This window comes from Globicephala melas, chromosome 21 (genome assembly GCF_963455315.2).
Source record: "Globicephala melas chromosome 21, mGloMel1.2, whole genome shotgun sequence".
Taxonomy (NCBI): Eukaryota; Metazoa; Chordata; class Mammalia; order Artiodactyla; family Delphinidae; genus Globicephala; species Globicephala melas.
The window spans coordinates 5589823-5603783 of NC_083334.1; the positions used below are offsets into that span (position 1 = coordinate 5589823).

The 13961-nt window shown below is 39.0% G+C and overlaps 2 protein-coding genes across 12 annotated transcripts in view; one reads left to right on the top strand and one right to left on the bottom strand.

Moving 5' to 3' along the window:
- Nucleotides 1–3614: 3614 nt before the first annotated feature.
- SPATA4 (spermatogenesis associated 4) lies at nt 3615–9038 on the top strand. Its single transcript, XM_030829999.2, has 6 exons — nt 3615–3826; nt 4519–4648; nt 5033–5151; nt 5257–5477; nt 7439–7552; nt 8750–9038. The coding sequence occupies exons 1-6, from the start codon at nt 3615–3617 to the stop codon at nt 8878–8880; spliced, it is 927 nt and encodes a 308-aa protein (XP_030685859.2). The 3' UTR covers nt 8881–9038.
- Nucleotides 9039–9255: 217 nt separating this feature from the next.
- WDR17 (WD repeat domain 17) overlaps nt 9256–13961 on the bottom strand; it is an 82479-nt gene continuing 77773 nt past the window's right edge. For 10 of the 11 annotated variants that reach the window (XM_060291612.1, XM_060291615.1, XM_060291609.1 and 7 more), the window contains one exon: nt 9256–12815. In XM_060291612.1, the coding sequence (XP_060147595.1) occupies nt 12696–12815 (120 nt within the window). In that variant the 3' untranslated portion in view covers nt 9256–12695. The remainder of the gene's footprint in view (nt 12816–13961) is intronic. The other variant, XM_060291607.1, reaches the window with a different exon arrangement.

Below are 13961 nucleotides of genomic sequence, written 5' to 3' on the forward strand. Positions count from 1 at the left end.
AAGTAAAGCTCTTCTGAATTTTCTCATGTTGACATAGGTCAACAACAGTTACTGACTGCAAGGGCTGTTTGGCTTGCGCAAAAGTTGGCTGGGGCTTAGAGGATGACTGTGGATTAGTGAACTTGTTCAGGAGGTAACTTCAGTTATAGCTGCTTTTCCATTTGAGGTATTGTAACTGAAAGCGGGGTCCGGCTGCTCGCCGCTCCAAAGCCAGTGAAGACGCCAGGCTGGTGGAAAGTTTGCTTTATTTTGGGTGCCGGTAACCAAGGCGGGGAGGGGAGGGCGGCCTCGTGTCCAAAGGCCAGCTCCCCCCAGTGGCAACCAGTGGGCAAGTGCTTTTATGGGCAGAGAGAGGGGGCTGCCTGCAGAAACAGCACAGGCAGTTCTGACGGTCATCTTGAAATTGGTCATCTTGATTGTTTTAAGTACAGTTAATCTTCGGTTCCGGGGTTGGTTTGTTTCCATTTCTTGAGGCCAGTTCTCGGAATGCGGCAGCTTATGTCATGGCTACAGCCTGGTCACCACGTAGTTAACTTCCCCACCTGGTGTGGGTTTCGGTATCTGTAAGACAGCTCACAGGGCACGGCTCAGAATATGATCTATAGCCCTTGAGAAGGAACTAAAGGTCCTTCATTATGCTTAATGACTAAACTAGTATTATTTGGTCTCCTTTGCCATTGTTTCTGCATTTTCTCACTTCTCTGATTAAACTTATTCTTTGGCTATAGTTTTTCCACAGACAAAGGGCAGGCGGAGGACCTGGGGGACAAGGACCATAGGGTGCTGCTGTGTTTCAGTATCTTTACTGGAATAAATCGCCACAACCCCTAGCAGCTGTTATGCTGCTACTGATCTGCAAAGTGTTTTTTCTCCTAACAGCCTGCAAGAACCACAGACAATAGTGCACGTTCATCCTCCTGCCGCAGGTCAAATCAATTTTCTGGCTCTCTGCCACGAGATCAGCAGAGGCTTTTGAGTGTCGTATCATCCCACAGAATACCCGGCTGGTCCACTCTATTCGTGATACCGTGGATCCAGTGAACGGGAGTAGCAGGTTCTTTAGCTGCCCTGGTAACATGTAGATAAGCTACTCTGAGTACGAAGCAATGTATGATTCAGCAGGAAAACAGAGTAACTCCACGAATTCAACAAGAATTTAAGATAAGGAAACGGTCAAACGGAACAAAAATGAGACCATCAAACGAACAGAGATAGACCCCTAGGGCTGGAGATTCTGAGAGTCTAGAACTTGAAGGGAAAGCCCTACAGACCTTTGCAGGGGCAGCGTATACAGCAGATGCTGATGCCTAAGGAGCTCAGAGGAGCGGTCCTAGAGTAAAACCCGGGGCTTGGAGTTCTGAGCGCTTCTCAGTGGTCGCTGAAACCTCTGAGGGAGTACGATGAAACCTGCTCCGGGAATGGAAAACAAAAAACAAAAAGCAAAAAAACAAAACAAACAAACAAAAAAACCCAACCTGGACGGTGGCACCAACTGCCCCTGCCCACCGGAGCCTTTTTGCCATGGCAACCTTCATCCAAACAGCCCTTCTCCTTTCCTCTGGTCTCCTGGTTCCTCTCTAGTGCCCCCTAGTGGCGGGATTTAATACAACTCAGCAAAGGAGAAACTACAGTGCCGAGTTCCAGCTCCATGGGGCAGAACCTAGAAGGGTGTATTTGAAACAGAGACCTATTTGCTTCACAGTTGGCACATTTGCTACAGGAAAAAATTCTAACTCCTCAGCAAGACTGTTCTCAGTCCAGCCCCAATCTATAGCCTTAACTTACCTCTCTAGCCATCATCACCGAAATCTTAGGGTAGCCCCACATGCCAAAGCCTAAACACTTTCTCTGACCTTAATGGGTTATTTGTTATTCCTTAAAACTCATAAAAACCTATCATATCATAGATCATGTCTGCTTCTGCTCACACTAGTAACTCTGTGTGGAACTGTCCCCTCCCCTCTTCATTCCACAGATTTCCATGATAGTCTTAGAAATATCATTTAAACTTACTGAGCCCTATGTGTGTACACTGTTCCTGGCTCTTCACTCATTTAACTTAATTTAATCCTTCAACACAACCCTGTGAGGTATATCCTATTTATTTCCATCTTTTACAAATAAATGTGGTTAAATAACTTGCCCAAAGTCACATAACTAATAAAAAATAGACCTGCTGCTCCAAAGCCTCTGCCTTAACCAGTTCAAAATACCGCCTTATAAGATTCACATCAAAGGTCACCTCCTCTGAGAGGACTCCTACACTCCCTCAGGCCAAATTATTTGCTTCCTCCCTGATACTAATATATTTTTACCATGGCAGAGCTTTTCAGGGTGCGTGATCTTTTTTCACGTATTTATATCTCTGTACCTTCTATAAATAATCTAGTGCACAGTTGCCCAATAGATCTTCCTGCAGTGATACTGCGGTATCTGTGTTGTACAGTGTGGTGGCCACAAGCCCCATGTGGCTACTGAGCAGTTGAAATGTACACAGTGTTACTCACTTTATTTTATTGAAGTTTATTTAAATTTCAATTGGAACAGCCACGTGGGGCTAGTGGCTACCATATTGAATAGTGAAGACCTAGTGCATAGCAAAGCACCGAATAATAATTCCTCAAAAAAAAAGGTCACCAAGTGAATGGATCATCCGTGAAAGACACATTGGGCAAAGTAAAAACACTTGTAGAGCTCCGTTTTTGTTTTTCTTTTTCACCACATACAGACTCACATTGGTTTACTTGATTAATAAACATGTCTATGAATACACATTCAACAAAATATTATATAGCTCCACTCTCAAGACCTAGCCCATATTTTATCTTGCACAATAATGTGTATTACGAACCACATTTTTTTTTTTTTTACTGTAAGACTTTTTAAAGGATGTTAACAACTCTGCTGTGTAAATATTTAATTTACAATTGTCTGTCCCTGCTCTGCAATCCTTTTTTTTCCCCCTCTGTACTGTTCACTGATAAATCCCAAGTGACTAGCTCAGGGTCTAGTAGGGACTCAATAAATATTTTTCGAATGAATGAATGAATCATGCCTACTGGGGCATCTTTGTGAAGTGTGAAAATCGAATTTACAAATCGCTTTCGAATATGTAATTTTTATGAACACAGCGTAATAATTAAGGAAATAGGTACGTTAAATTTTGTAGCCATTAAGCATCTATTCATTTTAATTTTGAAGATTTTTTTCATTGGCATTTTGGAACAAAACCCTATCGTTTCCAATTTCCAAACAAAAATTGTCTTTGTCCTCTGAAAGGTCCTCACAACCTCCTCCAAATGCTTGACTGAAACTAGGCCTTCGACGGGGCAGAAACCACGATATTCAAAATGTCCATTTCTAAGGGAGGGCTCTAAATCGGTTATTCTTCACGCCAATTAAAACGGAGATTGAAAGCTCCGCCCAAGGCTTAAGCTCCCGGAACCGAGTCCTCAGTGAGGCCAGGGAAGCGCGTCTGCCAACCCGGAGCCGCAGGACCCCAAACTGGAGGACCCATGAGGCCCAGGGCGCCCGCGCCGAAGCCCCAGCCCCACCGAAGCTCCGCCCCGCCGAGGCCCCGCCCCCGGTGCTGCCATAGAAACCCAGAAAGCGCCATGGCTGCCGCCGGTCTGGGAGGAGAGCTTTTGACACTGCCGACGGTACCCAAGTCACCGTCACTTGCGCCACGTCCAGCCGCTCCCATGCGAGGGAGGCCTAAGAAGTGTCTGGTCTATCCGCATCCCCCGAAGAGGTCCCGCGTGTCTCCGTCGGTTCTGCGCTGGCTCCAGGGCCTGGATCTCAGCTTCTTCCCCAGAAACATCAACAGGTGCTGGAGCAGGGCCGGCCCCCGTCGCCTGGCGGGAGCCTCGGTCGGAGCAGAGCAGCCCCGGGGTCCGCGCAGGGGCTTTCTCCTGGGATTGCCCCCGCCCACTCACCACACACACACACACACACACACACACCTTGCTTTCTTAGGGAGCTGACCTAAAAAAAATAGGATGGAGCATTTCACTCAATCGGTCAATCAGTCAATCAATCATTACAGAGACTTGAGCTAATAGACTGCTTTGGTGACTACAAAAAAAGTAAAAGAGTCCAGGCTCTTTCTTCAGAGACACTGGACATTAATACTAGTGGCAGTTAATATTTGCTCTGGGCGTGCAAACTAAATTCCATAAAAATAATGACTTTGTTGCAGGCAAGGACTCTGGTTTACTAATTTCGGTATTCCTCAAGAAAGACACGCCTGAAAATTTCAGGGTACCTAGGTATCACATGGGCATCTTGTTAAAATGCAGGTTCGATACAAATGAATAGTTTGGGGTTCATAAAAAGAACACCGTGGCCTTTGGTGTGTGTCATCTTACCCAAAGGTTATTCCATAGCAGGTCCTCCTTGGAGCAATGGTACAACATTCTGTAAGTTGCTGCCAGTATAGTATATTAAATTGGTGTTAATGAACCATAATCACAAACTGTGTAAGTAACTGCATTTTATTTCCTTATTTTTCTGGATCAGGGATTTTTCAAATGGCTTCCTGATAGCAGAAATATTCACTGTACACTACCCCTGGGACCTTAAATTGTCATCCTTTAAAAACGGAACGTCTTTAAAAGTCAAGTTGGATAACTGGGCGCAGTTGGAAAAGGTAAATTAGCAACCAATGACACTTTTAACTGTTGAAAAGTTTATGTTTGAAGAGGTGTATTCTTGAGGTCGTGGATTTCTCTGTATATGCGTGTGTGGCCGTGTTTTAGGACGCAATGCAGCTGGGTAGGCAGCTTGTTTCCTTGTATTGAAAAGAAGGTTATTAAAGTTTATGTCATGAGTCACCTGTGAAACTGAGCATACTCATTTCAAATTGGAGCGGGATATAATGGTTGATTTTCTTGCTGAGTAATAATAACTTAATTAACATGTTAAACCTCAAAATATTAGTTGAGGATTAAAGGGGGATTAAAGTGAATTCACAGTAATTGGAGATTTTTATAGAACTTCTTATGGTGAAAGTATTCTCTTTCTACTATTACAGTTCCTGGCGAGAAAAAAACTTAGATTACCTAAAGAACTAATCCACGGAACAATTCATTGTAAAGCCGGAGTACCTGAAATACTGATACAGGAGGTGTACACCTTGTTAACACATCGAGAGTGAGTTATTTGGAATTTTCTAGTAATATAATATGAAACTTTTGATAATATAAATCTTATTACTAAAATGGGGCTTGTCAACAATATTTATTTTTCTATTTCCAGAATTAAAAGTATCCAGGATGACCTTGTGAATTTCACAGACTACAGTTACCAGATGCAGTTGCCCCTGGTCTCCAGATCGACAGCTTCAAAGTCTATTAAAGATAACATTAGGTTATCAGAATTAATAGGCAATCCGAACAAGCTCAATAATGAACATAAAGTAGAGTTCCTCCTCCTTTTACAAATGTTGCAAAGAAAATTGAGCAGAAAACTGAATCCAAGTAAGTTTTCTTGGAAATAGTCAACTGGGTTCTTCCAAGCGTAAGAAGGCTCTTCTTGAGCACAGATGAAAGAAAAGCCTGCCACTGTGCCCTGATTCACAGACTTGTTGTAATTTCATCTACTGTGACTTTTATTGTTATTAATTCAGTCATACTTATTACCATATATGTATTCATATCTATCATATTATTTTGTGCTTTTAATTTGTTCTCTGTTTCTTGTTTTTGTCTTACCTGTTTTTCTTCTTCTTTTGGACTGAACTTTTATCCAAAGACTTTTTTCCTCCCTACTAATTTGGAAAATTATAAATTTCTACTCTCTTTAGTGCTACGCTAGAAACTTTAACATGCCTATTTATCTTAGTCTAAGAGTAATATCTTTATTCTCTTCCTCAAACTGTAAGGACCTTACAACACTAGGACACTGACCAATCCCTACCAGCCCCCTCCCCACTTCAGTTCTTTTGTTCAGCATTTTCGTTTTGTCAAGTTATTTTTTTAACACTGCAAAATCAGGTATCATTATTTTTTATACCGAATACTTGCTTACATTTAATCTGTCTCACTATTACTTCCACTCACTGGGTCTTGTCGGAATTCCTGGAACGAAACACAACCATTCCATTTAGTCATCAGTTTAAATGTCCATCTTAGTGCAGAGCTAACCTCTCTCTCTGCTGTCTTCTTTGGAACACATGTTCTCTTTAGCCACGGACATACCTCAACACTTTCGATTCTTGAACTGAATTCTGTTATCACCGGTGTTGATTTTTGAGAATGCTGATTTTAAGCTGCCCAATAATTAATTGTGATAATCACAGTTCTGGGAATGACCAGGGTGGTGTTTAAGCATAAACAGGGCATGGCTGATGAGCAGAAATGACCTTAGACACGTCTTCCAGCCTCGGTGAGGGTGAGCTGCTGAGGGGTAGGTGATCTTTAGAAGCACAGTGAAGCTGATGCCCAAGTGCTGCAGTTGATAGAATTAGTTAATAAGACATACAGGAAACATGGAAAATAATTTTGTCACTATTTTTACAGTACAAAAATGTTTGCAAAATGAAATAGATACTGTATGGTTTTACTTATATGAAATATACAAACATGTAAAGCTAACCTATGATGACAGAAGTCAAGACAGAGTTTTAGTTTCAGGATACTGTATGGGAGAGACAGGAAGCGATTTTGGGGTGCTAGCACTATACTATTTCTGGATCTGGGTGATGGCATCCCAGGTATGTATTCACTCCAAAAATTCATCTGTAAACATAAACAAAATTCAACTGTAAACATACGATTTGTTCATTTTTCTGTACATATATTACTACTGAATGAAAGCTTATTGGGACTTCCAGTGGTTAAGACTCCGTGCTTCCAATGCAGGGGCGTGGGTTCAATCCCTGGTGAGGGAAATAAGATCCCACATGCTGTGTGGCCAAAATATTTTTTAAAAATAAAATTAAAAATAAATTGGCTGAATTAAAAAAAAAAAAGCTTAACAAAAGACTAATAGGAACATAGGGATACTGTCTTTAAAGTAACTTTTTTTTTTTTCTTTTTTTTGCGGTACGCGGGCCTCTCACTGTTGTGGCCTCTCCCGTTGCGGAGCACAGGCTCCGGACGTGCAGGCTCAGCGGCCATGGCTCACAGGCCCAGCCACTCCGCGGCATGTGGGATCTTCCCAGACCGGGGCACGAACCCGTGTACCCTGCATCGGCAGGCGGACTCTCAACCACTGCGCCACCAGGGAAGCCCTAAAGTAACTTTTTTAGAGCAACTATTTTGTGCATCAGAGATGTGAACCATGGTGGAGAGGGTTATTAACCTACATATCCACACTGCTCTCAGGAATATGATACAACAGATGTCTAAATAATTTGCTTAATTTCAAATTGTGGTGTCGTACTTTGACCATGGCCATAGTGAATTTTTAAGAAAGAATTTTTGTTTACATTTTATAGAATGGTTTGAGGTCAAACCAACACTGGGAGAATCGACTTTCAGTCATGGTCCTGCCCAAGCCTGTGGGTGCAAATGTAATTCAGTCGTTTCGAAGGAAAGAGTTGCTCCTGTGTGTAAGTTTTTTAAAAGTTTTTTCACTTGTTAAAAATGATGTTTTTGGGTTTTTTTGTTTGTTTAAAATTTCAAAATAGTTAAAATGTTGGTCTAGGCGTTCAGTCTAGGACGGTGCGGTAGGTTGGTGTGTGTGCTTTTGGATAGGTGGCGGGAGCATGCTGTCCGCTAAGAACCAGTCACAACAGGGGAAAATCCCAGGCCAGCGCTGCCCCGCCTGCTACTATAGGAGCCATTTCAATTCCGATTTCAGCTTAAAAAAGTGCGCCTGAAACGGGGGAAGCTCGTTGGCAGAGCTCAAAACTCAAACCTGTAGCAGCTGGATGATGAATCAGTCCTAAGGCAGATACAGACAACCTGCACACCTAGACTTCCCCATCACCTGTTTTACAAGAAGCCACGAGTTTAAATCCTGTTAATTCAGAAAGCACTTAACACCAAAGCAAACTGTAGCCAAACAAGGGCCGAAGTCAGCCTCTGCCTGACTTTTTGGTACAGGCTGCAAGTTAAGAATGGTTTTTACATGTTTAAATGGTTGACAACATACAACAAAATTGCACATAATGGTTCTGAAATCACAGCCTGTTCATCTGAGAAGCTTCTAATTATCAAAGAGAGTGGCAAAAATTAATTGTAAGAAAGGTTACCTTTTTTTTTTAACACTTAAGTTCCTCTCTTTGTTTACCTAAATCTAGCATCTAGCAAAATAGCGCGCCAAGGGAATGTAGATTTCTTAGTTGTCACTGGCCCCGCATGTTAGAACTGAGTCACCTCAAGAGTCTGAGTGGCCGGCTTGGATGCCTCAGTGCAGAATTCTAGAAACCGAATTCTGAATTCTGCATAGTTGCCAGATCTAAGCACTATTAAAACCGCGGCACTGTTGCCTCACCTGCTTTCTGAAGCAACATCTAAAAATAGTTGAGTCATATTCAGTATCAGAGGCACCAAAATAAGCCCTGGGTATTTTTAGGCTCCACCGATGACTTTTGGAGATGGTGGCATTCAGGTTTTGTATTTCCGACTACTGTCATGCATGCTTTAAATATTGTTTACCAGACACTTAGACGAACCTGTGCTCAGCCTGTTGCCAATCGTTCTGCATATGTCTGGTATGTTAGAAACACAGATGGTCGCATACAATAGTTAGTAACCACAAATGGATTTTAATGTTGTTTATTTAAATATTACACCAAATACAGGTAATGGTGGCAATCCACTTAAAGAAATTCACATGAAGCGAGCTGGAAAACGTTCTTCTGACTCTATGAAACCTATCAGATCAGAAGCATGGAAAGGGGACCCAGAAGAGCGCCTGTCTGATGGGCTTTGAAGAAGCGATGCCACCACCCCTTGCCACTCTAAAGGGATACCGTCACCTAGTCTTGGATATATGTCAATAATAAGTAAATTAAAGGGGTGTCTTATCTATAGTTGGGCTGAAGAACGTATTTTTTAATTCAATTCAACAACCATTTATTCAACACCTGCACCTAGGAGTGTTGAAAATACAAAATCAGTTTAATTAGTATAGAATGAACAAAAATAATTTTAAAGGTACAGTTAAACATAATTCACCAAGACGGATGAGAATTCTTTCTCATAAATTTTGTAGGAATGGCGAATCTACTTTGTGATACGTTTTCCTCACTAGAAAGAGACGAGCCATGCTACGGATATGCGTGGTAGTATTTATTTACACGTCATGTTCATCAACAAAATTTATTCTGAATGATTATTACTGTTATACATAGAAAATCTTGCCCACTTCCATAAATAACTTTACTTAAGCCATCAAAAAAAAAAATAGTCATCTTTCCTGTTGATACTGAGTTGTGGGGAAGGAAAATCATGGTTTACTTGGTGTTTAGCAAACAATTCAGTTTGATTTTAAAAAATGCCTCCTGCTTGCTGCCATGCCCCATATTTTTACTGAAGGGAGACAGAAGCAGTGATATACTGACAGACTGATGATCGTTCATATATTCTCGGTAATTTAAAATTCATATTTGGAAAATTTCCTTCAAGTGGAATTATTCACGTTTTTATGCTATCTCATTAATAGTGTCATTTGACTTCCAAGATGAGTATTACTAATGCTGAATCCCATGATATGCTTGTCAATTTCCAACAAAACTCTATTCGTCTTTCTGCATTTTTGAAGCCTTAGAGAGTTTAATTCGAATTTCTACCTCCAGAGACTTCCTTGTTTAATCTTACCCTTCTGGATAGGTAACATTTAATAAAAGAAATTAACGAGAGCCCTGATGAAATCGATGACTTCTTGGGAAAGGTTTAGAAAATTATGAGAATAATTTTTAAACCATGAAATATAGTTCCTTAGGAAAGGATTTTAGAAACAAGTCTTCTGAAGCTCAGCTAGAGAAACGTCCAGAGAAAAGGATTAGATTTGGATAAACAGTCAAATAATAGGTTTCTTTATTCTCTTGACTCTGTTCAATCTCCTGAAAAAGCTACTCACTCATGGCCTGACCCTGGTTAAGTTCCCAAGACCCCTGTGGGACCTACGGAGAGTTCTGAAACTACAGGAGAGTCTGGAAGCTTCATATCATAGTGACTAAGGACATGAAGGAAGTGGGGATATGGTGAAAGTAGGTAACATCAAGAGCTTCTTAAGATGAGTTGTGTCAACAGAAGCCAACACTTCAGGCAAATCTAAGGAAGGTCATTTTCTTCACAAAGATCTTTGACAGAAGGAAGCAGTGAACTATTCTCGGAGCTACAGCTGCCCCTATAGGAACAGAACCTTGCAATCAACTGGCAGAATGCTTATCATGGGAATGGAAGCTTCTGTGATATGCTGTTTATATTAATTAGTAAGCCTCTTTTTTCTCTCTTCTATACTAATTCTGGGGTTTATTGTAGTCACTGTTTCTTACAAGTGGAGAATCACCCTCCTGAACAGCCCAATCACATGATTTTTCTAGGTTTCTAAGCAGGGTCATAACCCAGATGGACAGCGCAGCCCTTCATACCTCTGATGACTTTAACCCAGAATTTAGCGAGAGATGGTGTCCTCTCACTGGTGGTTCTAGGGACAAGACTGATGTTCATCTTAGCAGTTAACTGTGTCATATCTGGCTTTAACTGCAGTATTTATTAAAATCATTGTCTAATGAGACTTCTTTCATAAAAGCATACTTAAACTTGCAAAATAATTTGTCCACATTATCAGTAATGTCCACATTATCAGACACCTTCAAATAAAAACAAGTTCATGTTCTTTGTTTGGGTTTTCATGCATACTAAATATAACAATGAAATTTAACTTTATAAATTTTTAAAACTTTTGCTTTTCACATTAAGACACATACAGATCAACATAGTCAATGACATTTTATGAAGAATTAATAGTCATAATATTAAGGTATAGAACATTGTTGAAGTCAAGGAATAACAGAATTGCATTTGAATCAATCAAATTTAGGCTTTAGACAAATACCGGGTTATACCTCAATGGTCTTCATGTGCTAAAGAGTTGTAAGATCTTTTTCATACTTTATACATTAAAATATTATTTCTTGCATTCATTAAAAATACAGAAGAATGTAACAATTGTTTATATATGTATAACTTAATACCTTTGAAGTATTTAAAGCACAGATTAGGGTTTTTAATCTATTTTAAAACAAAACAGAGAATGATAGCAGGATTTAGACTGCCACTTTTTAAGTGAGGAGATTTCAGTGCATATATGCCAATTAATAATACCTCTCACCTAAAAAAAAAAAAGAAATCTGAATTACACGTATCACTAAGGGTTAAAAAGTACTTCTCAAATACGATTTACATTACCCATTGCATCTCTGAGTTGTATACATTCTCTTCTATAACATTAACTATTTTCTTTATAAAATGGAATTTAAGGCTAAAATGCTTTTTTTGTGGAGTTAGTAGTAGGTCAGTGTGATAGACAGGTACATAATATATATTGTTTTCTGTTTTAAGAAGCTTAAGAAAAATTTTAAAGTATTTTAAATGCAACAAGTTTAAAGATAATAAAAACCACCATTATTCTAGTTATATGAGCTCACTCCCTAATTAGACAAAACACCTGTATCATAAATCTTGTAAAACAGCTTGAGTGTCAAAGTACTATTCCTCCTAGTGTGGATTCATTTCGTAAATTTTGAAGTCAGAATTCTAGTACAATTGAAACACTTGTCACGCCTCAGGCTTTTTAAAAATATCGACAGATGCACTATTTTAATAAATATTTTTAAAACTTGAATTTACATAATATATGCCAAATTTCAACTAATATCCTATTTACTTACAGAAATTTATTTGAAACTAATTTTCATCAAATAAATTGTTTATTATAACTATATTATAATGTAACTTGATTAGCGATTATGTGAATATTAAATACATTAATCAACATTAATATTCATAAATACCAAATATCTTTTTAAATAGTGAATTATCATCAAATGCAAATTTTCACATAGATTTCACTGCATTTTGTGTTTTTCGCCTCCAATTTTTTTCGTGCTTATATAGCCTATTCCTTTATAATTAGACATTTGAGTTTCAGCTACAGAACTTGGGAATGTTTTCTCTTTAAAAAAATAAAACTCAAAAGTACTTTGCGTACCCATTTATTGATATATATTAAACTTATAACTGAAAACTTCGATTAAATATGAGCTAAAACTAGTGGTTTACTATACATTTTATAGAGGACAATACCAGTGTTTGTTAACTTGAAGATCAGTTGTACACACCTTACATTTCGACACTTCAAGATATTCAGTCACCCAAACACTCTAAGCGCCTACTGCACGTCAAGCACGATTCTAGGTGTTGCACTGTTTTATAAGTTTCAGGGTTTCAACGATAGAATATTTGGGACCTTTCGTGCTTTGTGAAAAGTTGATATGCTCCTTTAGATTTGTCAGTCCTTCATAATTTAAATATTACCTTCCTCCCAAATAAGGAGACACCTATTTTTCCTTGAAATTATATAAATATTTTATTTGTTGAAGTTAACAAATAAAATCAACTGTGAGTCCCCACTTCCCACCTCCTCCTCCAGACCTTTGGCTCTTGGACAACAAAGGTTAAAGGTAATACTAACCGGAAAAAGGTCTTTAAAAAACAATTAAGTGTGAGAAAAACCTTCTGTCAAAATGGGTTGAGTCGTATTCCAGTCCCCAAAGGTGAGAATGGGTTCACCTTTGCCCACATCAGAGCGTCATTCAAGGAGATGGTGGATTTCCCATCTTCAAGGAAAAATACAGGGCCCTGCACAGTGACAGTTAAGGGAAGGGAAGATGAGATTATGAATTTGCAATATGTTTTTAAACTTCCAGAAACAGACTCACGCGAATAAAAAACCACTGGTGATATTTAAGCAACACTGATAGGAAATTTATAAATAAGAGAAAAATTAGATTCTTTGAATTGCCACCAAATAGAGAAACATTTTAAAATACCTTAACATTATGCCCTGATGTCTTTCAAAATAGAATTTAGTTTTATAATTTGAATTCGTTAATTACAATGGCGCTGTCAGTGGCAATAGGTATTGCTAACCTATTAATTACTACAAAGTTAACATTTATAAAGGCATATATGCCTAATAATAGACTTTAATATACGTCACTCTTTTAATCATACAGCCTACATCAATACAACTGGGAAAATTATTTAAGCCAGAAATTCAACCTGCTCTCCAGAAGATGAAAAATACACTGCTATATATGTGTATATATAATTCAAAGTCCTGTCAACCCTGTGATATACTAGCATATCTATAATTTAGTTATATCAGCTATTTTGTATGTCGAGGGTAGTTCTGAAGAACTAAATCCAAAAAAAACTTTCAATGTGTATCTCCCAGCTCTTAGAAGGAAAAGCATGATTTTACAAACACAGAATGGAATAAAAACTTACTTTCTTCATTACTTTCTAAAGTTATCAGGTTTTTTATCATGATTTCAAATGATAACAGCTTGTTGTTGGTAAATTATTTCTAGATATTAGGAAATCTATTATATGAAGTAGGCAGCTTCCTATTCACAGGGACTTGAAATTTTAGTTTTAAGCAGAACACATTGATTTTCTGCAGGAACAGAAATATCCTAGGAGGGTAGCCCCCCTCCCGCACCTCTGAACAAGTCATTTGCGCCCTAGTGTATGTAAGATAATGAATAGATCCTTTCCTAATGTGTGTGTGAGTGCAGAGAGGTTAGCCTGTGGAGTAGGTCATCTGTCTGTCTCAGATGGAGAAAAAGTCCTGAAGAGGAGAAAGAAACAGGAAAGTGTCCACTAGAAGTACATGCAGGGCAGTGAGTGGCACTGAAAATGTATTCTGAAAACTGCATAATGGTTTTTGCTCTTAATCATAAGTTCTTGAATTTACTGCTTTGGTTCTTTATCTCTGAACAT